This window comes from Scyliorhinus canicula, chromosome 13, assembly GCF_902713615.1.
Source record: "Scyliorhinus canicula chromosome 13, sScyCan1.1, whole genome shotgun sequence".
In the NCBI taxonomy this organism is placed as follows: domain Eukaryota; kingdom Metazoa; phylum Chordata; class Chondrichthyes; order Carcharhiniformes; family Scyliorhinidae; genus Scyliorhinus; species Scyliorhinus canicula.
Genome location: NC_052158.1, coordinates 17,994,768 through 18,020,676, shown reverse-complemented (window position 1 = coordinate 18,020,676; position 25,909 = coordinate 17,994,768). Strand labels below are relative to the sequence as shown.

At 48.7% G+C, this 25,909-nt stretch overlaps 1 protein-coding gene across 1 annotated transcript; it reads right to left on the bottom strand.

The window, feature by feature from the left end:
* LOC119976499 (E3 ubiquitin-protein ligase TRIM39-like) lies at positions 1-25,909 on the bottom strand. The gene is made up of 11 exons (XM_038817043.1): positions 25,425-25,909; positions 24,946-25,041; positions 23,260-23,493; positions 22,448-22,470; positions 22,245-22,363; positions 8,498-8,727; positions 8,029-8,124; positions 6,993-7,226; positions 6,195-6,217; positions 5,992-6,110; positions 1-887 (listed from the first exon to the last, which is right to left on the bottom strand). The coding sequence occupies exons 1-11, from the start codon at positions 25,818-25,820 to the stop codon at positions 322-324; spliced, it is 2,136 nt and encodes a 711-aa protein (XP_038672971.1). The 5' UTR covers positions 25,821-25,909; the 3' UTR covers positions 1-321.

Here is a 25,909-nt window from a genome sequence, read left to right as displayed (position 1 = left end):
CCGTCTTCAAATAAAATATTTATTCAAGGGAGGAAACAAAATAAAGATTCACAATGAATTGTTCGAGAGCTGGGCACAGTTACCACAATTCAGGAGATTATGCTTCATTCTATACCAGCCCAGTGTTTATGGGCCCCATTAGATTGAGATCGGGACAGTGGGATGGGTGGAGAATCTGAGTTAAATTTACAGAATAAACAATACAGAAACACACTCACCCCCTGACAGCACACAGCAGAGAATCAGGACAACATGAGCTGTTCAGACAGTGAATCAGGCTTCTCACTAAAACTCCGACCTCCCAAAACGTGTCCCACTGCGTTACCCAGAGAGCAGTGTGAGTGGCTCAGGGTTATTACCAGAGTTATTATTACAGGGATTAAAGATGGGATAGAGTTTCTCAGTGAATGTGTCAGTGAAGGTGTACAGGTGAGACATGTCCTCAGCATCGTAAAATGATACCTGTCCTCCCTCATAATCCAGGTAAATTCCCAACTTCCGGGGTTTCACTTTCAGCTGGGAGATGACATCCGGGATTTTCAATGATTTGCAGTCAGGAAGCCGGGCGATGACCCAGAATCCATTCTCAGGTGAATGTGTGATCCCCGCTTTCCTGTTGACAGACTCTCTGCAGACACCCACAATCCAGAGAGGTTTGTTTCCAAGACCCACCTCCCAGTAGTGTCTCCCTGATGTGAAACTCTGGGAGCTCAAAACATACAAGTAATTATCAAATCTCTCTGGATTATTGGGAAGGGCAATAAGGACCCTGTCCACAAACCTCACAATAGTCAGATCCTGGGAAATGATGAGTTGGTTGTGTGCTGTCTCTGGGTCCAGGGTGAGAGATGCTGGAACTGGAAGAGAACATGATTGGGAAGCTGTTACTGAGAGAAAAACAGGAGTGAATGACGAGACGTGTACAGGCGGTGATGGGACATCACCACTTTCCTCAGCCCAGGAACTGTGGAAGCTCAGGGACAGAGTGTCTGAAGAAATTCCTCCCCATTCCCTCAGCTCCGTTCACCCAGCACAGATCAGCATCAATTCACTGAGAATAAAGATCTCTCTCCAGTACAGGACCTCGGTTAAGACAAGTTGTAGGAAGTCGGTCACCGCCCTGAACTCAATCTACTGGAATCTGACACTGGTTGTCCCCTGTTGATAATTTCAGCCCCCCCAGTGCTCACTGATGCTCATCAGCTTTGAACTCAGCAATGCCTCGATCTTAAAATTCTCACTGCCCACACCCTGGGCGAGATTCTCCGCTCCCGGGAAAAATCTTGAAGGCCGTCGTGAACTCGGCCGAGTTTCACAACGGCCTCGGAGGCCGCTCCTCTCACCGTATTCACCCCCACCCGGGGGGCTAGGAGCGGCGCTCCTTTATTCTCGGCCGCCGGGCCTTGATACTTGCGGCTCCGACCCGCGCATGCACGGTTGCCGTCTTCCCCTCAGCCGTCCCGCAAGACATGGCGGCTTGATCTAACGGGGCGGCGGAGGGGAAAAATTGCGTCCCGTTGAGACGCCAGCCCGACCATCGGTGGGCACCGATTGCGGGCCTGTCCCCTCCCGAGAACAGTCGTGGTGCTCAGTCCCCACCAGGCCCCCTACAAGCCCCAAACGGGCATCTTACGGCGATTTCACGACGGCAGCGACCAGGTGTAGTTTCTGCCGTCGTGAAACGGTCGCGAACGGCCGGGCGCTCGGCCCATCCGGGTCGAAGAATCGCCGGTCGCTGTGAAAAACAGCGAGCGCCGATTTTTCCGAGCGAGGGGGTGGGAGAATCGCGGGGAGCGCCAAGGGGGGCGTGAAATTAGTCGCCCAGCCCTCCCGCGATTCTCCTTCCCGGCGTGGGGAGCGGAGAATCGCGCCCCCTATCTCTGTCACCTCCTCCAGCCCTACCCCCCTCCGAGATCTCAGTCAGGATAAGGGGGTGGGCTCTCCTCCTCCAGCCCTAAACCCCCCTCCGAGATCTCAGTCAGGACAAGGGGGTAAGCTCTCCTCCTCCAGCCCTATACCCCCTCCGAGATCTCAGTCAGGAAAAGGGGGTGGGTTCTCCTCCTCCAGCCCTACACCCCCCTCCGAGATCTCAGTCAGGATAAGGGGGTGGGCTCTCCTCCTCCTCTTCAAACTCCAGCCACTGGATCATTGCCCTCCAGCTGAAAAGGTGGAAAGTCTCATCGGAAAGAGGCTCCTCCAACACTGCAGCACTTCATAGATCACAGATCATAGAATGTACAGTGCAGAATGAGGCCATTCGGCCCAGTGAGTCTGTACCGGCCTAAAGGGCAATTTATCACGGCCAATCCACCTAACCTGCACATCTTTGGACTGTGGGAGGAAACCGGAGCACCCGGAGGAAACCCATGCAGACACGGGGAGAACGTGCAGACTCCGCACAGACAGTGACCCAGCCGGGAATCGAACCTGGGACCCTGGAGCTGTGAAGCAACTGTGTGAACCACTAGGCCACCGTGCTGCCACTTCCTCAGTACTGCGCTGGGATTGTCAGTCTGGACTTCCTGCTCCAGATTCTGGAATGGGACAAAAATCTACAGCTTTCTGACTCAGTGATGAGATAACACGGACAACAGCTACATTCCCACTGGGAATTCCATTCCATCGCCTTCTGACCCAGACATATCTCAAACTTAAATGTCTACACGGCATCCTCCCAGCCAGTATCTCTGTAACTTCCTCCAGCCCTACACCCCCCTCTGAGATCTCAGCCAGGACAAGGGGGTGGGCTCTCCTCCTCCAACCCTACATCCCCCTCCGAGATCTCAGTCAGGACAAGGGGGTGGGCTCTCCTCCTCCAGCCCTACAACCCCCTCCGAGATCTCAGCCAGGACAAGGGGGTGGGCTCTCCTCCTCCAGCCCTACACCCCCTCCGAGATCTCAGTCAGGACAAGGGGGCTGTAGAGCTGGAAGGAGTGACCCTGGTGGAAAATTGACATCTAAATGACAGAGAAATAACTTCAATATCTCAATACACGGTTTTGCTCTTTAACCTCCTCGTATGTTCCCTAGTCTCTGGCAACAGGGGAACAGTCACCCTAACAGGCAGAAACATAGAAAATATACAGAATAACGAGGACAGTAGCAACATGGATATGAAACGGGGTGAATGACAGTTGTTGCTTGTTCAGACTGAAGAGAGATACACATTGGTGTTCAAAAGTTTCTGACTTTCCTGATGTAAATTAACAACCTAAACCTTGATGCACAGGATATCATTTCACAATTAGGGGTGACAGGACAAGGAGAGAGAGTGGTCAATAAAGAATGCAGCATCTTAGGCTTTATTAACACAGAATAGAGTGACAAAGTTATATCTGTATAAACACTGGTTAACCCTCAACTCTGTTCTGGGAACACACTTTGAGGGAGGATGTGAGGGCATTAGAGAGAGAGAGCAGGAAACATTCACCACAATGATTCCTGGGAGGAGGAAATTCAGTTACGGACACAGATTGGAGAAGCTGAGGTAGTTCCCCTGAGAGAAGAGAACCAGAGGACACATAATTTAAACTGACTGACAAAAGAAGCCACATTATCGTGAGGGAAAACCTTTTCACACAGCGAGTGTTTAGGATCAGGAATGCACTGTGGTGGAATCAGATTCAATCACAGCTTTCATATGGAATTGAATCATTAACTGAAGAACTTAAATCTGCAGAGCGACAGAGAAAAAGGTGAAGGAATGGCCCTGGGTAAGTTGGTGAGCTAGCAGGAATACAATGGGCCGAATGGTCACTTCTCGTTTTGTAAATATTCTGGGATTCACAGAAAGAGGCAATTTCAGACCAACCTGTGAGATTCGGCTGAAATAGAATTCTCCAGCCCAATCCCGGTTTCCAGTTTCTGCTCCGTAACTCTTTTGGTTACGGCACTTTCACTGTAGATCTGATTACTTTATAAATGTTATGAGGGTTTCTGCCTCTCTCAACCTTTCAGTCTGTGAGTCCTAGATCCAGGCCACATTGTGTGTGAAAATAATCCCTTTAACCCTCCTCCCTCTTACCCTGTATCTATTCTCCCTGATCAGGGACCCCGAGGCAATGGGACTCGGGATTTCCTTTCCACTCTATCTGGACATTCCTAATTTTATACACCTCAATTAAATCTCCCCTCAGCCTCCTCTGATCCAATGAAAACAAGCCCAATCTATCCAATCATAACGCAGAACTCAAGTTCTCTGAACCATCCAACACCCTCATTAATCTCCTCGGTAACTTCTCCAACACACTGACCAGAAAGATATAAAGTACTCTAGCTGTGGACTAACGTGTTTTCTAAAGTTCCGACATTACCTCGCAGCGCTTATTTTCTATTCCGTGGTCAGTACAGGAAAATATCCGGTGTGTTAGCGTCACCACTTTATCCACCTGTCCTGAATCTGTGGACATAAACTCAAATCTCCCTCTATTCCCCCACACCTCTCACTATCTTACCACTTATTGGCTATTCCCTTGTCATATCTTCCCTCTCCCAATACATTAACCTCACACTTCTCTGAACTGAATTCCATTCACAGCAAGGCAAAGTGCTGAGGGAGAGACAGAAGGTGATGTCTGCCTAAGTTGGGCGTTCCTGTTCTTGGCCACAGAAGGGGACAGAGTGTAGTCATGGTGACTGGTGTACGGAGTGAGGGGAAGTGTATCAGTCTTAGCAACGGGGCATGTGGGGACCAATCGGTGCTCTGTGCTGAGGTCTGGCAATGTCCCTCAGAAATGTCAAAATATCGTTAAACAAATGTTTTCTTATAACCTGGGGAAAGAAAAATACCCAACAATATACAGAGAACAACACCTGGGGTCATCCAGTGTTGGGGAAAAGCAGGAGGGAAAAGGGAGGGATACATTTTGAACAATCATGATCACCAGAGAAAAAATATCTGCAAAACTAACGGGATTAAAGGCAACTTGTCCCCTGGACCTGATGTCCGTAATCCCAGGATTTTAAAGGAGGGGCTGGAGAGAAAGTGGATGCATTGGTTGTAATCTTTGCAAATCCCCAAGATTATTGATCAGTGATGGGGATACAACTATTTATGATCAATATTCCTGATTGGATGAAGAAATCGAATATGCTGGAGCCAAATTTTCTGATGCCACAAAGTGAGGTTGGGAAGTTGTGAGGAGGATACAAAGTGTCTGCGGGATATAGACCGGTTAAGTGAGTGGACAAAGATTTACCAGATGGAGTATAATGTGGGAAAATGGGAGGTTCGCCCACCTTGGCAGGAAGAATAGAAAAGCAGCAAATTATTTCAATAGAAAGAGACAGCAGAATGCTGCAGTACAGAGGGATCTGGGGGACCTTGTACATCAATCACTAAAAGCTAGTGTCCAGGTGCAGCAAGGAATGTGGGAAAGAAATGGAATGTTGGCCTTTATTGGAAAAGGGAAGGAGTGTAAAGTGGGGAAGACTTGCTCCAACTTTACAGGGGATTGGTGAGACTGCAGCTTGAGTACTGTGTTCAGATCTGATCTCCTTACATCAGGAGGGAGAGACTCTCATTGGACAGAGTTCAGAGAAGGTTCACTGGCTGATTCCTGGGATGAGGAAAGGTGAGCTTGTTGGGTCTATACTCACTGGAGTTTAGAAGAATAAGAGGTTATCTTATTGAAACATGACATTCTGAGGGGATTCCTTCACCAGGGTAGATGCTGGGAGGATGTTTGATCTCCGGGCCAATCGAGGTGTAGGTGACACAGCATTACATGAAGGGGCCTCTATTGAAGACAGACCAAGTTCCATAGATTGTTGATTAACAGGGGGGTTAAGGGTCATCTGCGACAGGCAGGAAAGTGGAGTAAAGGCCCCAATCAGATCAGACATGATCTGATCAAAACTCAGAGCAGGTTCACTGGGCTGGACCACTCCTGTTCTTATTCCTTCTGATCTTCTGATCATTTCATCAGTGTGTCAAACCTCATTAATCACGTGGATAACAGCAGGGAGACAGTAATATACAGAGAATGATACCTGGTGAAATCACTGCTCTCATTTCCCTCCACACTTTGATGTATTTGACTGGTTCACCAGCGATAGCCACAGGTAACTGAGTGGAGACAGTTCCAGGCTTGTGAAACTCCATCTGACTCCTGTAAAAACAGGTCTGGAAATCAGTGTGTGTTAGAGAGACAGCAGTGATCACATCACAAAACTGTTTCTTTTTATCTGTTTACCTCATCAACAGCTCTTGAATATCCTGATGGGAAAGAAACAGAATAGATATGATCGAGTCAGATTAAAGAGTTCTTGTTGTAAATCTCGAGTACAAATTGAGAGACCAAGATTTCAGTTAGAAAATAACTTTTACTTTTTCCTTTCATTCCCTCTCGGGGCTCATCTTGTCCATGAGACCCACTTCCTGTCCCCTCCATCCTATTCCCAAAAACTACTCATCTCCCAACCTCCCCTCCTGGTCCCCATGTTAGCTGGGATTGGAAACTGTTTCATCTCTTCAGCTGTTGTCCCTCTCTCTCATTTAAATCTACATCTTCACCCCTCTCCCCAAAAAACCCATCCTTACAAACTTTCCCTCCTCATTATTCTCGATCAGTCTGCAGCCTTTGACACGGTCGATCACGCCATCCTCCTCCATCGCCCCTCCACTGTTGTCCAGCTGGGCGTTCTACCCTCAGTTATCTCTCTAACCATAGCTCCATCTCCCCTGCAATAATGCACTTTAACCCGTCCTCAGCAGATCTCAGTAGAACTCCATCTGCAGCAGTGTAAACATCTCCAGTTCCCAGCCCAGCTCTCTCGGAGTCCAATCATCAATCAGTGCCGTGGTTACGCTGTGTATAGGAATCACACTGAGATTATCTCACCTCATTTCCCATTGGACCCTTACTGACAGCACAAAGAGACAATCATCCAACCAATCAGATTGAGGCCTAAACCAAACCCAGAGGTTAAAGGTCAGAGTGCCCACCCTCAGTCTCTGGAATGTTTCACTGGACAAGACAAAGATTTTGTACCTTGAGGAACTCTGGGGCCAGTTGTACCTCCAGCCTCGATTTAAGATCTCTTATTGCTCCTTCAAGAGAAGACATTTCATCCATGGTTTTGGTTAAATTCTTCTCCATTTCCTCGAATATTTTATTGCTTTTTCTCTCCAACTCTGCTTTCATCAGCTCCTCCTTCTCAAACAGGAACTTGTGCATCTTTTCAAATTCACTGTTGATTTCATTTCTCAGTCTGTCAACTTCAGCCTGGAGCAGATTGAAGACAGAACGGAATAAACAATGTTTATTATCCCAGTGTCCCTGGTCTCTCTCCACTGGGATATAGGATAAAAATTTATATCCAATAAGAATAACTAATAATAACAGCTCACTGCCGGCTGAACAGTTTGATGAAATATTGGGTATGTGGGAGTGAGTTGCAAACAAACATTATAAAGTGATTCCAGTAGTTAATTATGAAATAATAGACATCAAGGGCTGAGTGACTGAGTGGAATCTAATTGTGGAATTCAGAATGGATACCTGGGAGTGAGTTACAGACTGGAATATAATCGAGGGGTTCAGATGGTTTATATATAGAATAATGGATACCTGGGAGTGAGTTACAGACTGGACTCTAATCGAAGGGTTCAGATGGTTTATATATAGAATAATGGATACCTGGGAGTGAGTTACAGACTGGAATCGAATCGAGGGGTTCAGATGGTTTATATATAGAATAATGGATACCTGGGAGTGAGTTACAGACTGGACTCTAATCGAGGGGCTCAGATGGTTTATATATAGAATAATAGATCCCCGGGAATGAGTTAAAGACATGATTTATTACATCAATCGATGGGATTGGCTTGAGAGAGAAATTAAGACACTTTCACATTGTTATCATAATCTGAAATTTATATTGCAGTTCAGGGAGCAGCCCGCAATGTACTTTGGAGCAGCAGCATTTTATTCAGTAAAACTCTCTCTCTGACTGTGTGAGAAGCTCACTCACTCTCAATAACAAACACAGGGAAGTTTACACAAAGCCTAAAGGACACTCTCCTACCTTCATGTGGAAAATCCCATCCTCTCGTTCTCTTTTACTGTGAAGACTGAGGTCCATTTGCTTCTGCAGAGTTTCCAATGATGTTTCTAACTTGTTCTGAGACAGAAAGGACACAAATGGGTTTGTCAAAGGAAACAATCATTGTCACCTTCTGGAGGGTTTAAATAGAGTGAGGCCAGTGAGGTAGAGAAGGAGATATTCTCAGGATTGATTACACTCAATAAACAAAGTAGAAGCTGTGGGTTAATTCTGTTTATTGCAGTTATCCTCCTCAAGGTTAATTCCCCTCCTCAATCAATCCTCTACTCGCTCCAACCCTCTCCTCTTTCAACATCCCTCTCCCCTTCCCTATCCCGGTCTCTCCTGCCCTCTCTTCCCCTCCCCACATTCTACAAACACTCTCTCTCTCTGTGACTTACACCCTGCCCCTCTTCCCCATCTACCTGTGCCAGGAGCAGTGATCCAGTACCTTGTATATCTGGGCTGCCTCCTTTATTGGGATCACACTGTGCGTCTTATGAGCTCTGGACATCCCACACACCACACAGATCGCTTTGTGTTCATCTTCACAGAAGAGTTTCAGCTTCTCCTCGTGATCCTGACAGTAAAACTCCTCCTGTGGCTGTGTCACCTTCACCTCTCTGAACTTCTCCACGACGTTACTCAGGGTCCGAGCGGGCCTGACGTTCCTCTGGGTGTCTGTGTGTGTGTGTTACCTAAACTCTGCAGCAACTTTCCATCTTCCTGTCCAGAAGCTGATCAGAGAGGTTCCGGCAGGATTGAGGGGGGAAAAGATGGGCCCGGATTTGGGAGGGAGAGAGGGAGACTCTCCAGGAATTTGGAGAAGGGGGAGGTTGGAAATGGGGGTGGACATGTTCAAAAAGATGTTTTTTGTCAGAATGAGGGTCAGATGGTGACAGGGTGGAGAGAGGATAAGGAGGGGCTCAGGGATGAGATAGATTTGGAAAGGACTTGGGGGGAGGGTGAGGAGAGAAACTAGAGAAAGATGTGGGGGTGAAGGGGGGATGTTTGGTCAGTGGGTTGGGGGGCAGGAGGTTAGTAACAGAAACAGCTGTAAGGATGGTCTGGATTGTAACTAAGAAAGCCATTGCTGAGTTCCTCACACGGGGGAGTTGAGGGAGGTGGGGAAAGGGGAGAGAGAGTTTTCAAGGGGTAGGTTTGTAGAGAGAGAAGAGAAATAATGTGAGAAAGCTGAATTTATAAAAGTAAAAAAGGCTCCAGACACAATAACGGGGTCAGTTTGATTTAATTCCAAAGTTGCTGACACTGAGTGTGTCACTGATCACGTGAAGTGAAATCCAGGAAGTGCAGAACTGAACAGGAATTGAAAGTGAAAGAGCTGGAACAGGGAAGGAGAGAGAGACTCTGGGCACTGAGATGGCATCTCCAGATCTCACACAGGAACTAACCTGTCCCATCTGTCTGGAGATATTCACCCAATCCGGTGTCTCTGGAATGTGGACATCATTTCTGCAGCTCCTGCATCTCCCAGAGTTGGCAGAAGGTCCCGGGAGATGTTTCCTGCCCCCAGTGTCCACAAATGATGGACAATCATTTGTCCGTCACACGGAGGTTTGGACGGCCAAGAGTGAAGGAGTTTTCTTTTTTCTCCCATGTCCACAAAGTATATTCTCGGATCGACTACCTGAGCACGGCGTTACTGGCGGGGGTGGTTGATACCGAGTATTTGCCGATCGCTGTGTCGGACCATGCCTCACTTTGGGTGGATTTACGGGTGAGTAAAGAGAGAGGGCAGCGCCCGTTATGGAGGTTGTATGTGGGACTATTAGCAGATGAGGGGGTGTGTGGGCGGGTGAGCAAGTCTATCCAGAACTATTTGGAAATAAATGACACGGGGGGACGTCTCGGCAGCAACGGAGTGCGAAGCTCTGAAGGCAGTGGTTAGGGGGGAGCTAATCTCGATATCAGCCCAATGAGAAAAGGCGGAACGAGCACAGAGGGATAGGTTGGTTGGGGAAATACTCCAGGTGGATAAGAGATATTCGGGGGTTCCAGAGGTGGGGTTACTGAGGGAGCGGCAGAGGCTACAGATGGAGTTTGGCCTGTTATCTACAGGGAAGGCATTGCAGCAATAGCAGGAGGCGAGGGGGGCGGTATGTGATTATGGGGAGAAGGCCAGGAGGATGCTAGCACGGCAGCTGAGGAAAAGGGAGGAGGCCAGGGAGATAGGGAGAGTAATGGACAGAGGTGGGAATGGGGTTCTGGACCCAGTGGGGGTGAGTGAGGTGTTTAAGGAGTTTTATAGCAAGTTATGTGAGTCGGAACCCCCGGCTGGGTTGGAGGGGATGAGGCAGTACCTGGGTCAGTTAAAGTTCCTGAAGATGGTGGAAGGATTGGTGGAAGGGTTGGGGGCCCCAATTGAAATTGAGGAAATAATGGACGGGCTGGAGGGCATGCAGTCGGGTGAGGCCCCGGGCCTGGATGGCTACCCACTGAAATTTTAAAAGAAGTTCTCGGAGATGTTGGGCCTGCTGCTGGTGAGGACATTTAATGAGGCAAGGGAGCGAGGTGCCCTTTCCCCAACAATGTCACCGGCCTCGATCTCATTGATTCTAAAGTGGGAGAAGGACCCTGAGCTCTGCAGGTCATACAGGCCAATCTCCCTATTGAATGTGGACGCCAAACTGCTGGCTACAATTTTGGCCACAAGGATAGAGGACTGTGTTCCGGAGCTGATCGGGGAAGAAGAGATGGGGTTTGTGAAGGGCAGGCAACTCTGGGCCAATGTTGGAAGGCTCCTAAACGTTATCATGATGCCCTCAGAGTGGGGGGGGGGGGGGGGGGGGGGGCGAAATGGAGATGGTGGTTGCAATGGACGTGGAGATGGCCTTTGACCGGGTGGAGTGGAAGGTGTTAGGAAGGTTTGGGTTTGGACAGGGCTTCATTGATTGGGTGCGGTTGCTGTATCAGGCACCAGTAGTAAGCGTGCGAACGAATCGGCTGATGTCGGGCTATTTTAAGCTGCACCGGGGGACAAGGCAAGGGTGTGACCTCTCCCTCTGGCCATAGAGCCATTGGCAAAGGCGTTAAGAGCTTCTAGGAACTGGAATGGGCTGGTCTGTGTTGGGGGGAACACTGAATCTCGCTTTATGTGGACGACCTGCTCCTGTATATTTCTGACCCGTTAGGGGGGATGGGGGAGATTATGCGGATCCTCGGGGATTTACGTCGGTTTTCGGGGTAGAAATTGAATATGGGGAAAAGTGAGATGTTCGCGATTCAGTCGCGGGGGCAGGAGAGGAGACTGCGAGAGCTGCCGTTTAGAATGGTGGGAAGGAGCTTTCGCTATCTGGGAATCCAGGTGGCTCGGGAATGGGAGACACTGCACAAGTTAAACTTGTCCCGGTTTGTGGAGCAGATGAAGGAGGACTTTGGGAGATGGGACATGCTCCCGCTGTCACTGGCGGGGAGGGGACAGACCGTAAAAATGACGGTCCTCCCCAGATTTCTGTTTGTTTTTCAGTGTCTCCCCAGCTTTATAAATAGGGTGATTTCGGGCTTTGTGTGGGCGGGTAAACCCCCACGAGTGAAGAAAGTGTTGCTGGAGTGTAGTCGGGTGGAGGGTAGGTTGGCACGGCCGAACGTCTGTAACTACTACTGGGTGGCAAATATAGCCATGATTAGGAAGTGGGTACTGGGGTAGGGGTTCGGTGTGGGAGTGAGTGTAGAGGCGGCATCATGCAAGGACACAAATCTGGGGGCACTGATTACAGCACCTCTGCCGTTCTCACCGGCCCCGGTACTCCACAAGCCCGGTGGTGGTGGCGGCCCTGAGAGTCTGGGAGCAGTGAAGGAAATATAGGAGAGCGGAGGGAGCATCGGTCTGGGCCCCGATTTACAATAACCATCGGTTTGTACCGGGAAGGCTAGATGGAAGGTTTCGGGAAATGGCAGAGAGCAGGGATTGAGAGGATGGGAGATTTATTTATAGATGGGAGCTTCCCCTGTTTGAAGGATTTGGAGGAGAAATTTGAACTGCCAGCAGGGAATGGTTTTAGGTATCTGCAGGTATGGGATTTTTTGAGAAGGCAGGTTCCGACCTTCCCGCTCCTGCACCACGTGGGATATAGGACAGGGTAGTTTCCAGAATGGGGGAGGGAGAGGGGAAGGTATCGGATATTTACAAAGAGCTTATGGAGTTGGAGGAAATTCAGATAGAGGAGCTAAAGGGCAGGTGGGAAGATGAGCTAGGGGGAGAGATAGAGGCGGGGCTGTGGGCGGATGCCTTAGGTCGGGTTAACATCCTGATCATGTGCCAGACTCAGCCTGATACAATTTAAGGTAGTCCAACGGGCACACAGGAGAGTGGCCCAGATGAACAGGTTTTTTGGGATAGAGGACAGGTTGTGAGGCGAGCGGGGGGGGGGGGGGGGGGGGGGGGGGGGGGGCAGCAAATCATGTCCACATGTTTTGGGCATGCCTGAAGCTTAGAAGCTTTTGCCAAGGTTTCGCTGATGTCATGTCCACGGTACTTAAAACAATGGTGGTGCCGAGTCCAGAGATGGCGATCTTTGGAGTGTTGGAGAGCCGGGAGTCCAGGTGCGAGAGAGGCTGACATTTTAGCCTTTGCCTCCCTGGTAGCTTGGAGACGGATACAGTTGATGTGGAGGGACTGGAAGCCTCCGAGTGCAGAGACCTGGGTTAGCGACATGGCTGGGTTTCTCAGTCTGGAGAAAATAAAGTTCGCCCTAAGAGGGTCAATGTTCGGGTTCGTCCGGAGGTGTCAAGGATGGAAATGTCTAATATACTCTGTTCATGTTGTTGTTATTGTTATTATAATAAAAACTATAAATACCCTAATAAAATGTTTAAAACAAAATAAATGTCATTTGCTGTCAGCTCTGACTGATTATGAGGGGCATGGGCAGGGTGGGTAGGGAACAGCTGGTCCCTCAGTTTAACGGTCAGACACGAGGGAACACAAGTTGAAGGTGAGGGGCAGGAGGTTTAGAGGAGATGTGAGTACCCAGAGGGTGGTGACGGTCTGGAATGCACTGCCAGGGAGGGTGGTAGAGGCGGGTTGCCTCACATCCTGTAAGAAGCAGCTGGGTGAGCCCTTGGCACGTCATAATATTCATTGCTATGGGTCACGTACTGGTAATGGGATTAGGTCGGTCGGGCAGGGCTTTTCTCCACATGTCAGCACAGACTTGATGGGCTGAATGGCCTGTTCTGCACTGTCTGATTCTGTGAAACAAAGGGTGTGATTCTCTGGAGGTTTCCGAGTGTGGTAGCGAGCGGGAACTGCTGCGAGCTTCCTGGCATCTAGCCTGGCGAGGCTGGAAACGCAATACAACGTTAATTGATCCACTTAACGAGGACCTAACGGACTTCACAACGCAAATGAAGGATCGCCAGCCGATTCACCGGGACCGCGCTCATCAGCCACCCCCCCCCCCCCACCCCCCCCCCCACCCCTCCCCCCCCCCCCACCCGCTAACAAGGTTGAGCAGCACTTAAACATCTCGTACAGCCAACCCCACTCAGCTGGCAGCCATGCTGCTGAGTCGTCCGGCCCCAAGGCTTGGAGACTCGGACCTGGGGAGGTTCCTGGCTGGAGTCAAGGCCAGAAGGGATGTCCTGTTTCCCCAAGACTCCCGGAGGGTGAGGCACAGGGCAGCCACTGCTGCCTGGGATGAAGTGGCAGTGGTTGTCAGCTCGGGAAGCGTGACCAGGAGGACTGGCCTCCAGTGCCGCAAGAAGGTCAATGATCTACACTGGGCAGCACGGGTGAGTGGACACTACCCCTACCCCCCCCCCTTCCCAAGATCCTTCCGCCCCCAAGCGAGCATCTATCACCGCAACCCTCCCTTCAACCCCCCACCCTTCACCCCCATCTCCCTTTCTTTCCAGCTCCCCCCAACTACTGTGGGCCACACGTATGCCTGACGATGCCCTGACACACATGCTGACCCCTCACTCCCATTGACCACGTGCCCATTCTCCCTCAGGTCCTCCATCCCTCCCATTGACCACGTGTCCATTCTCCCACAGGTCCTCCAACCCTCCCATTGACCACGTGTCCATTCTCCCTCAGGTCCTCCATCCCTCCCATTGACCACGTGTCCATTCTCCCACAGGTCCTCCAACCCTCCCATTGACCACGTGCCCATTCTCCCTCAGGTCCTCCATCCCTCCCATTGACCACGTGTCCATTCTCCCTCAGGACCTCCAACCCTCCCATTGACCACGTGTCCATTCTCCCACAGGTCCTCCATCCCTCCCATTGACCACGTGTCCATTCTCCCACAGGTCCTCCAGCCGACAGTACCCTGCCATCTGGGGTGGTCCGGTCCCCTGCCTCCCATGAGACCATCTAGGAGAGCAGCTCCGTGGATGCCACAATCGACGCGGCACACTGTCATCCCCACCCTCTACCAGCGCAGAAACACACACCTCGCTGGGCAACGTTAGCGGTCAGGCCTCTGGGGCACAATGTGGTGAGCATCACACAGCTGCTGATGTCCATCAGGAGAGACAGCAGCCTGAGGTCTGATGGATCCCAGGACCCAGCTGGTTCCCAGCCTGATGCTGAGTCTATGACCAGGCCATCCCGGAGCTGATGGAGATGTTGGGGAACGTTCGAGACATTCAGAGGGAGATGTCAGCGACTCTCCAGCAGGACCATAGCCAATTGGAGGAGTACCAGAGGCTATGGTCGCAGAAGATGTCGCCGGTAATGCGTGGCACTGAGGCCAACACTGCTAGGGTGGCGACCGCAGTGGAGAGCCTGGTGCACAACGTCAGCTTCAGTAATGAAGGTGTCCAAGGCATCACGCAGTTTGTAACGGTCATGGCTGAGGGCTTCAGCAATATGTCTGCCTTGCTGTGGGATGTGATCCAATATCAAACTGAACGTGATGAAGTTTTGCGGGTCATGTCCCACTCTCAGATGGGAATATCCGAGACGCGGTACCGAATATCCGAGACGAGACGTGGGGCGGTACCATCGGGAGAGTTGGGCACTGTTGGACGCCTGTGAAACATTAAAAACCCCTCACCACAACCAGTATAACACCTCTATCACTTTCCTCCGAATGTGGGTGACCTCCGAACCCTTGGCCCAACTCTCCAGACATGCACCAACAGCCCCCCCCCCCCCCCCCACCCCCCGCCCTCCACCATACACACCAACCCCGCGTGCAGGTGATGGGTCTGGGCGAGCACTCAGCAGAGAGGCCGGGGGTCAGACTACACTGAGGAACACCAACGCTCAGCTCTCTGTGGGTTATCATCACCTTCTGTCCTCGACAGTGAGCCGCTGACGGTGCCGACACAGCTCCAGCACCCTGATGTGATACCCTGGGAGGGTGAGAAATGGGAGGAAGGTTGCGATGATGAAAGAAGCCACACCCTGTGTGAAGTGGGTATTTGGGCCTTCCTGGGCCCTCCAGGCTGGCCGGATCCTGGCCGCTGCTGCCTGTCCTGCAGCCTCCGGCTGGTCCTCCAGCCCCTGCTGGTCCAGCGCCTCCTCATCACCCTCGTCCTTGTCACCTCCACCTCGGAGTTGGCCACAGGTTCCTCATCCCCTACCTTCACCCTGCTCCTGTGTCAGGTTGTGGAGAACACATCAGACCCCACAAAGCGGGTGACCCTCCAGGGGGTGTGCAGGGCACCACCAGACCGGCCGAGGCATCGGGAGGGCATTGAAGCAGTCCGATGGACCACTCCATTGCAGCTCGAGTGGCCACATTAGCCTCGTTGTACCGGGTCTCCATACTGGTGTCATTAGCCAGGTCCTCAGCGGGTACCCATGATCCCCAAGAGCCAGCCGCCATCCTGGGGTGGTCCTCAAATAGGCCGGGGACGTCTGACTGCCCCAGGATGTGGCTGTCGTGCACACTCCTTGGGAAGCGTGCAGACACGTGCATGATCTGCATGTGGTGATCAGACACGAGTTCCACGTTCAGGGAGTGGAACCTCTTCCTGTTGATGTAGGGCACTCCCAGCTGGCCTGGTGCGCGCAAGGCGACATCCGTGCAGTCTATCAGCCCCTGGACCTGAGGCATCCCGGCGACAGCGGAGAATCCTGCTGCCTGGGCATTTTGATCGGCTGGGTCCTTGTCAAACTTGAGGTAGTTTTCCTCCTGGGCAAACAGGGCTCCCGTGACCTGTCAGATGGACATGTCGGCTGTGGCCTGTGAGAATCCACACATCCCGATCGAGCCCAACGGGCCCCCCCTCAACGGACCCCAGACCTGTACCCCTGACTCCTGCACATAACTGTACCTGGACCGGGTGCTGGTCCCTTCCCCATCGAACTCACCCACCCTCCGGCCGTGGACATGTCCCCGGTGCTGGGACCCATCCCCTGGGTGTTCAGATCTCGGCTGCTGTGTGTCTGGTGTTGCCTCCGGCAGTGTTCAGGCCCAGTGGCCAGCCATCACAGTCTGTTTGGGATGCTCGGCAATGACTCCCACATCCAGGGAATTTTGGCACGCTCCCATCACGTGACGTTCTGGTCTACATTTCGGATATGGATCAGTTATGAGCTAACTGAATGGTGCCACAGACTGCCGGAGCTCAATACCAACAGCTTCTGTCAATTCAGCCACTTTGACATGAGGATCTCAGGATATTTTTAAAAGATGAGAGACTTGTAAATGTTGGGAATCAGAGGGATTTGTGTATCCATGAAGCAGAGAAAGTTAACAAGCAGATACAGTGAACAATTAGGGAGGTTAATGGTATCTTAGCCTTTATTACAATGGGGTTGAAGTATAAGAGAATAAGTCTCGCTGCAATGTAACAGGGATTGAGTGTGGACACAGCTGGAGGACTGTGGACAGTTTCAGTCTCCTTACCTGAGGAAACATATACTTACCTTAGAGGGAGCAATGAAGGTTCACGGAATTGATTCTTGCAATGAAAGGGTTTTCCGAAATGAGGAAGGATTGAGTTGGATGGCTCTATATTCTTTGAAGTTCAGAAGAATAAGAGATGATCCTATTGAAACAAATACAATTCTCAGAGACCCTGACAGGGTAGATGCTGAGACTGGTCTAGAACGAGGGGGTCACAGAATCAGGATAAGGGGTCGTCCATTTAAGACTGAGATGAGGAAAAATTCCTTCCCTCAGAGAGAGTTGTGAATCTTTGGAATCCTCTCTCTCGATGAGATGTCAGTGAGTATATTCAACACAGAGAGCGATATATTCCTGAGTACAAAGGGAATGAAGGGATAGGATGGGAACATGATTGGGAAGCTGTTACTGTGAGAAAAACAGGAGTGAATGACGAGACGTGTACAGACGGTGATGGGACATCACCCCTTCCCTCAGCCCAGGAACTGTGGAAGCTCAGGGACAGAGTGTCTGAAGAAATTCCTCCCCATTCCCTCAGCTCCATTCACCCAGCACAGATCAGCATCAATTCACTGAGAATAAAGATCTCTCTCCAGTACAGGACCTCGGTGAAGCCAAATTGTAGGAACTCGGTCACCGCCCTGTGTCCAGCCTGTTGTGACATTTTTTGGACAGTGTTGACACGTTTTTCAATTTGTGAATGGGATTGAAACATTAACTGTCTCACTGCTTTGTGCACAACAGTCAAGGGGGAGTCTGGATGTGCGTTCATTTATTTTCAACGTGGAACCCGAAACGGAAGCGTGAGATCATCCAAATTCTGCTGCCCACAGTCATAACTTCCACCAAGACCCATACACCCATCACCAACCACATCCCCCCCCCCCCCCCCATGATCCTCCTAACCTTCCCCGTTCCCAAGACCCCATTCTCACTGACCGTCATCGCCTTCTGACCCAGACATATCTCAAACGTAAATGTCTACACGGCATTCCCCCCCCCCCCAGCCAGTATCTCTGTAACTTCCTCCAGCCCTACACCCCCCTCCGAGATCTCAGCCAGGACAAGGGGGTGGGATCTCCTCCTCCAGCCCTACACCCCCTCCGAGATCTCAGTCAGGACAAGGGGGTGGGCTCTCCTCCTCCAGCCCTACACCCCACTCCGAGATCTCAGTCAGGACAAGGGGGTGGGCTCTCCTCCTCCAGCCCTACACCCCACTCCGAGATCTCAGTCAGGACAAGGGGGTGGGCTCTTCTCCTCCAGCCCTACACCCCCCTCCGAGATCTCAGTCAGGACAAGGGGGTGGGCTCTCCTCCTCCAGCACTACACCCCCCTCCGAGATCTCAGTCAGGACAAGGGGGTTGATGAGCTGGAAGGAGTGACCCTGGTGGAAAATTGACATCTAAATGACAGAGAAATAACTTCAATATCTCAATACACGGTTTTGCTCTTTAACCTCCTCGTATGTTCCCTGGTCTCCGTGGCAACAGGGGAACAGTCACCCTAACAGGCAGAAACATAGAAAATATACAGAATAACGAGGACAGTAGCAACATGGATATGAAACGGGGTGAATGACAGTTGTTGCTTGTTCAGACTGAAGATAGATATACATTGGTATTCAAAGGGTTCTGACTTTCCTGATGTAAATTAATGACCTAAACCTTGATGCACAGGATATCATTTCACAATTAGCGGTGACAGGACAAGGAGAGAGAGTGGTTAATAAAGAATGCAGCATCTTAGGCTTTATTAACACAGAATAGAGTGACAAAGTTATATCTGTATACAACACTGGTTAACCCTCAACTCTGATATGGGCAACACACTTTGAGGGAGGATGTGAGGGCATTAGAGAGAGTGTGCAGGAAACAATCAACGCGATGGTTCCTTGGAGGAGGAACTTCAGTTACGAACACAGATTGGAGAAGCTGAGGTGGTTCTACTGAGAGAAGAGAACCAGAGGACACAGAATTTAAACTGATTGACAAAAGAAGCCATATTAACGTGAGGAAAATCCTTTTCACACAGCGAGTGTTTAGGATCAGGAATGCACTGTGGTGGAATCAGATTCAATCACAGCTTTCATATGGAATTGAATCATTAACTGAAGAACTTAAATCTGCAGAGCGACAGAGAAAAAGGTGAAGGAATGGCCCTGGGTGAGTTGGTCTTGCAGTGAGCTAGCAGGAACACAATGGGCCGAATGGTCACCTCTTGTTTTTTTAAACATTCTGGAATTCACAAAAAGAGGCAATTTCAGAGCAATATGTGAGATTCGGCTGAAATAGAATTCTCCAGCCCAATCCCGGTTTCCAGTTTCTGCTCCGTAACTCTTTTGGTTACGGCACTTTCAGTGCAGATCTGATTACTTTATAAATGTTATGAGGGTTTCTGCCTCTATCAACCTTTCAGTCTGTGACTCCTAGATCTAGACCACAGTGTGTGTGAAAATAATCCCTTTAACCCTCCTCCCTCTTACCCTGTATCTATTCTCCCTGATCAGGGAACCCGAGGCAATGGGACTCGGGATTTCCATTCCACTCTATCTGGACACTCCTAACTTTATACACCTCAATTAAATCTCCCCTCAGCCTCCTCTGATCCAATGAAAACAACCCCAGTCTATCCAATCATAACGCAGAACTCAAGTTCTCTGAACCAGCCAACACCCTCATTAATCTCCTCGGTAACCTCTCCAACACACTGACCAGAAAGATATAAAGTACTCTAGCTGTGGACTAACGTGTTTTCTAAAGTTCCGACATTACCTCCCAGCGCTTATTTTCTATTCCGTGGTCAGTACAGGAAAATATCCGGTGTGTTATCATCACCACTTTTTCCACCTGTCCTGAATCTGTGGACATAAACTCAAATCTCCCTCTGTTCCTCCACACCTCTCACTATCTTACCACTTATTGAAAAATGAAAAATGAAATGAAAATCGCTTATTGTCACGAGTAGGCTTCAATGAAGTTACTGTGAAAAACCCCTAGTCGCCATATTCCGGCGCCTGTCTGGGGAGGCTGGTACGGGAATCGAACCGTGCTGCTGGCCTGCTTGGTCTGCTTTAAAAGCCAGTGATTTAGCCGAGTGAGCTAAACCAGCCCCTATTATTATTGTCCATTCCCTTGCCATATCTTCCCCCTCCCAATACATGAACCTCACACTTCTCTGAACTGAATTCCATTCACAGCAAGACAAAGTGCTGAGGGAGAGACAGAAGGTGAAGTCTGCCTAAGTTGGGAGTTCCTGTCCTTGGTCACAGAGGGGATATAATGTAGTCATGGTAACTGGTGTACGGAGTGAGGGGAAGTGTATCAGTCTCAGCAACGGGGCATGTGGGGGGCAATCAGTGCTCTGTGCTGAGGTCTGGCAATGTCCCTAAGAAATTTCAAAATATCGTTAAATAAATGTTTTCCGATAACCTGGGGAAAGAAAAAATGCCCAACAATATACAGAGAACAACACCTGGTGTCATCCAGTGTTCGGGAAAAGCAGGAAGGAAAACGGAGAGATAAACTTTAAACAATCATGATCACCAGAGAAAAAATATCTGGAAAACTGATGGGACTTAAGGCAACTTGTCCCCTGGACCTGATGTCCTGCATCCCAGGATTTTAAAGGAGGGGCTGGAGAGAAAGTAGATGCATTGGTTGTAATATTTCCAAATTCCCGAGATTACTGATCACTGATGGGAATACAACTATTTATGATCAATATTCCTGATTGGATGAAGAAACCGAATATACTGGAGCCAAATTTACTGATGCCACAAAGTTAGGTCGGGAAGTTGTGAGGTGGATACAAAATGTCTGCGAAGGGATATAGACCGGTTAAGTGAGTGGACAAAGATTTAGCAGATGGAGTATAATGTGGGAAAATGGGAGGTTGTCCACCTGGGCAGGAAGAATAGAAAAGCAGCAAATTATTTCAATAGAAAGAGACAGCAGAATGCTGCAGTACAGAGGGATCTGGGGGACCTTGTACATCAATCACTAAAAGTTAGTGTCCAGGTGCAGCAAGGAATGAGGAAAACAAATGGAATGTTGGCCTTTATTGGAAAAGGGATGGAGTGTAAAGTAGGGAAGACTTGCTCCAACATTTCAGGGGATTGGTGAGACTGCAGCTTGAGTACTGTGTTCAGATCTGATCTCCTTACATCAGGAGGGAGAGACTCTCATTGGACACAGTTCAGAGAAGGTTCACTGGGCTGATTCCTGGGATGAAGGGATTGTCTTATGAGGAAAGGTTGAGCTGGTTGGGTCTGTACTCACTGGAGTTTAGAAGAATAAGAGGTTATCTTATTGAAACATAACATTCTGAGGGGATTCCTTCACCAGGGTCGATGCTGGGAGGATGTTTGATCTCTGGGCCAATCGAGGTGTCGGTGACACAGCATCAAATGAAGGGGCCTCTATTGAAGACAGAGTTGAGGAGGAATTCCTTCTCGGAGAGGGATAGTGAGGATGTGAAGCAAGGGTTAATAGCTAGAACAAGCCAGAATGACCGGGATACATTAGTGGAAAATCACAAATTAAAAGAATGTGTTATTGAAGCCATTGAAGGAGAATGGATTTGCTCAGAGTAGAGGAATGTGTTATTGAAGCCATTGAAGGATGCTCAGAGAAGGGAGTGATATTTGAAGTCGTGAACCGACTCATGACTATGAGCCAAACAGCCTTGAGAAACAAGGCGCATGGCCGGATGACGAGATATGAAATATGGGAGCCGCTTGCAACTATAGCTAACATTTATTAATTAAGCTAAAACTGCTACATTATCATGTGCCAATAGATAACCTCAAAGTCTGTAAAATCATGTACTGGAACTATTGTAATAACCAAACTATGCTTTGAAGTGTGGGCAAGTTCAAGTGAATATAAGGGACAACCCCTTAAAAAACATATAAAAGAGGGGTGCTTTGAGCAAGACTTTGGCACTCTCAGAGAGGTGTTTCTTTGGAATACCTAGAGAGAGGCCCGATCGCAATAAAGAATATTCTGAAGTACGGACGTGTTCGAGATCGTTTCTTCCGGACTGAGAGACAAGTGAATTAGACACGCATTCACAATATTAGTCTTTGGAATTCTCTCCCACAGAGAGCAGCAGAGGCTGGGTCATTGATTCATGACCAAGTTCCATAGATTGTTGATCAACGGGGTTAAGGGTCATCTGGGACAGGCAGGAAAGTGGAGTAAAGGCCACAATTAGATCAGACATAATCTTATCAAAAATCAGAGCAGGTTTACTGGGCTGGACCACTCCTGTTCTTATTCCTTCTGATCTTCTAATCATTTCATCAGTGTGTCAAACCTCATTAATCACGTGGATAACAGCAGGGAGACAGTAATATACAGAGAATGATACCTGGTGAAATCACTGCTCTCATTTCCCTCCACACTTTGATGTATTTGACTGGTTCACCAGCGATATCCACAGGTAACTGAGTGGAGACAGTTCCAGGCTTGTGAAACTCCATCTGACTCCTGTAAAAACAGGTCTGGAAATCAGTGTGTGTTAGAGAGACAGCAGTGATCACATCACAAAACTGTTTCTTTATACCTGCTTACCTCATCAACAGGTCTTGAATATCCTGAGGGGAAAGAAACAGAATAGACATGATCGAGTCAGATTAAAGAGTTCTTGTTGTAAATCTCGAGTAGAATTTGAGAGACCAAGATTTCAATTAGAAAATAACTTTTACTTTTTCCTTTCATTCCCTCTCGCAGCTCATTTTGTCCATCAGACCCACCTCCTGTCCCCTCCATCCTATTCCCAAAAACTACTGATCTCCCAACCTCCCCTCCTGGTCCCCATGTTAGCTGGGATTGGAAACTGTTTCATCTCTTCAGCTGTTGTCTCTCTCTGTCATTTAAATCTACATAATCACCCATCGCCCTAAAAAACCCATCCTTACAAACTTTCCCTCCTCATTATTCTCGGTCAGTCTGCAGCCTTTGACACGGTCGATCACACCATCCTCCTCCACCGCCTATCCACTGTTGTCCAGCTGGGTGTTCTACCCTCACCCGCTCCCATTCTTATCTCTCTAACCATATCTCCATCACCCCTGCAATAATGCACTTTCACCCATCCTCAGCAGATCTCAGTAGAACTCCATCTGCAGCATTGTAAACATCTCCAGTTCCCAGCCCAGCTCTCTCGGAGTCCAATCATCAATCAGTGCCGTGGTTAAACTGTGTATCGGAATCACACTGAGATTATCTCACCTCATTTCCCATTGGACCCTTACTGACAGCACAAAGAGACAATCATCCAACCAATCAGACTGAGGCCTAAACCAAACCCAGAGGTTAAAGGTCAGAGTGCCCGCCCTCAGTCTCTGGAATGTTTCACTGCACAAGACAAAGAGATTTTGTACCTTGAGGAACTCTGGAGCCTCTTGTACCTCCAGCCTCGATTTAAGATCTCTTATTGCTGCTTCAAGAGAAGACATTTCATCCATGGTTTTGGTTAAATTGTTCTCCATTTCCTCGAATATTTTATTGCTTTTTCTCTCCAACTCTGCTTTCATCAGCTCCTCCTTCTCAAACAGGAACTTGTGCATCTTTTCAAATTCACTGTTGATTTCATTTCTCAGTCTGTCAACTTCAGCCTGGAACAGATTGAATACAGAACGGAATAAACAATGTTTATAATCCCAGTGTCCCTGGTCTCTGTCCACTGGGATATAGGGATAAAAATTTATATCCAGCAAGGATAACAAATAATAACAGCTCACTGCCGGCTGAACAGTTTGATGGAATATTGGCTATGTGGGAGTGAGTTACAAACAAACATTGTAAAGTGATTCCAATGGTTAATCCTAAATAAGAATATTAAGGAGAGAGTTACAGACTAGAATATAATCAAAGGGTTCAAATGGTTGAAAATAGAATAATGGATACCTGGGAGTAGGTTACAGACTGGAATCTAATCGAGGGGTTCAGATGGTTTATATAGAGAATAATGGATACCTGGGAGTGTGTTACAGACTGGAATCTAATCGAGGGGTTCAGTTGGTTTATATATAGAATAATGGATACCTGGGAGTGAGTTACAGACTGGAATCTAATCGAGGGGTTCAGATGGTTTATATAACGAATAATGGATACCGGGGAGTGAGTTACAGACTGGAATCTAATCGAGGGGTTCAGATGGTTTATATATAGAATAATGGACACCTGGGAGTGAGTTACAGACTGGAATCTAATCGAGGGGTTCAGATGGTTTATATAACGAATAATGGATACCTGGAAGTGAGTTACAGACTGGAATCTAATCGAGGGGTTCAGATGGTTTATATAACGAATAATGGATATCTGGGAGTGAGTTACAGACTGGAATCTAATCGAGGGGTTCAGATGGTTTATATATAGAATAATGGACACCTGGGAGTGAGTTACAGACTGGAATCTAATCGAGGGGTTCAGATGGTTATATATGGAATAATGGATACCTGGGAGTGAGTTACAGACTGGAATCTAATCGAAGGGTTCAGATGGTTTATATATAGAATAATGGATGCCTGGGAGTGAGTTACAGACTGGAGTCTAATCGAGGGGTTCAGATGGTTTATATATAGAATAATGGATACCTGGGAGTGAGTTACAGACTCGAATCTAATCGAGGGGTTCAGATGGTTTATATATAGAATAATGGATACCTGGGAGTGAGTTACAGACTGGAGTCTAATCGAGGGTTTCAGATGGTTTAAAAATAGAACAATGGATTCCTAGGAGTGAGTTACAGACTGGAATTTAATCGAGGGGTTCAGATGGTTTATAGAGAGAATAATAGATCTCCGGCAGTGAGTTACAGACATGATTTATTTCATCAATCGATGGGATTGGCTTGAGAGAGAAAATAATACATTTTCACACTGTCATAATAATCTGCAATTTACAGACGCTCCCTTATATTGCAGTTCAGGGAGCAGCCCGCAGTGTACTTTAGAGCAGCAGCATTTTATTCAGTAAAACTCTCTCTCTGACTGTGTGAGGAGCTCACTCACTCTCAATAACAAACACAGGGAAGTTTACACAAAGCCTAAAGGACACTCTCCTACCTTCATGTGGAAAATCCCATCCTCTCGTTCTCTTTTACTGTGAAGACTGAGGTCCATTTGCTTCTGCAGAGTTTCCAATGATGTTTCTAACTTGTTCTGAGACAGAAAGGACACAAATGGGTTTGTCAAAGGAAACAATCATTGTCACCTTCTGGAGGGTTTTGCTGTTTTTAAATAGGGTTAGACCAGTGAGGTAGAGAAGGAGATATTCTCAGGATTCATTACACTCAATAAACAAAGTAGAAGCTGTGGGTTAATTCTGTTTATTGCAAATATCCTTCTCCAGGTTAATTCCCCTCCTCAATCAATCCTCTACTTGCTTCAACCCTCTCCTATTTCAACATCCCTCTCCCCTTTCCTATCTCTGTCTCTCCCGCTCTCTCTTCCCCTCCCCACATTCTACAAACACTCTCTCTCTCTGTGACTTACACCCTGTCCCTCTTCCCCATCTACCTGTGCCAGGAGCAGTGATCCAGTACCTTGTATATCTGGGCTGCCTCCTTTATTGGGATCACACTGTGCGTCTTATGAGCTCTGGACATCCCACACACCAGACAGATCGCTTTGTGTTCATCTTCACAGAAGAGTTTCAGCTTCTCCTCGTGTTCCTGACAGTAAAACTCCTCCTGTGGCTGTGTCACCTTCACCTCTCTGAACTTCTCCACGACGTTACTCAGGGTCCGAGCGGGCCTGACGTTCCTCTGGGTGAAGACCTGTCGACACTGGGGGCAGGAAACATCTCCCGGGACCTTCTGCCAACTCTGGGAGATGCAGGAGCTGCAGAAATTATGTCCACATTCCAGAGACACCGGGTGGGTGAATATCTCCAGACAGATGGGACAGGTTAGTTCCTGTGTGAGATCTGGAGATGCCATCTCAGTGCCCAGAGTCTCTCTCTCCTTCCCTGTTCCAGCTCTTTCACTGTCAATTCCTGTTCAGCTCTGCACTTCCTGGATTTCACTTC

What these genes read in the sequence shown, in the direction of transcription:
- LOC119976499 (XM_038817043.1), bottom strand. Translation starts at nt 25,820, where the DNA reads ATGGCATCTCCAGATCTCACACAGGAACTAACCTGTCCCATCTGTCTG. An exon ending in ATGGGATTTTCCACATGAAG is followed by an intron (nt 23,494 to 24,945) that starts GTAGGAGAGTGT and finishes AATCTGTTCCAG; the next exon opens with GCTGAAGTTGACAGACTGAG. An exon ending in ATGGGATTTTCCACATGAAG is followed by an intron (nt 7,227 to 8,028) that starts GTAGGAGAGTGT and finishes AATCTGCTCCAG; the next exon opens with GCTGAAGTTGACAGACTGAG.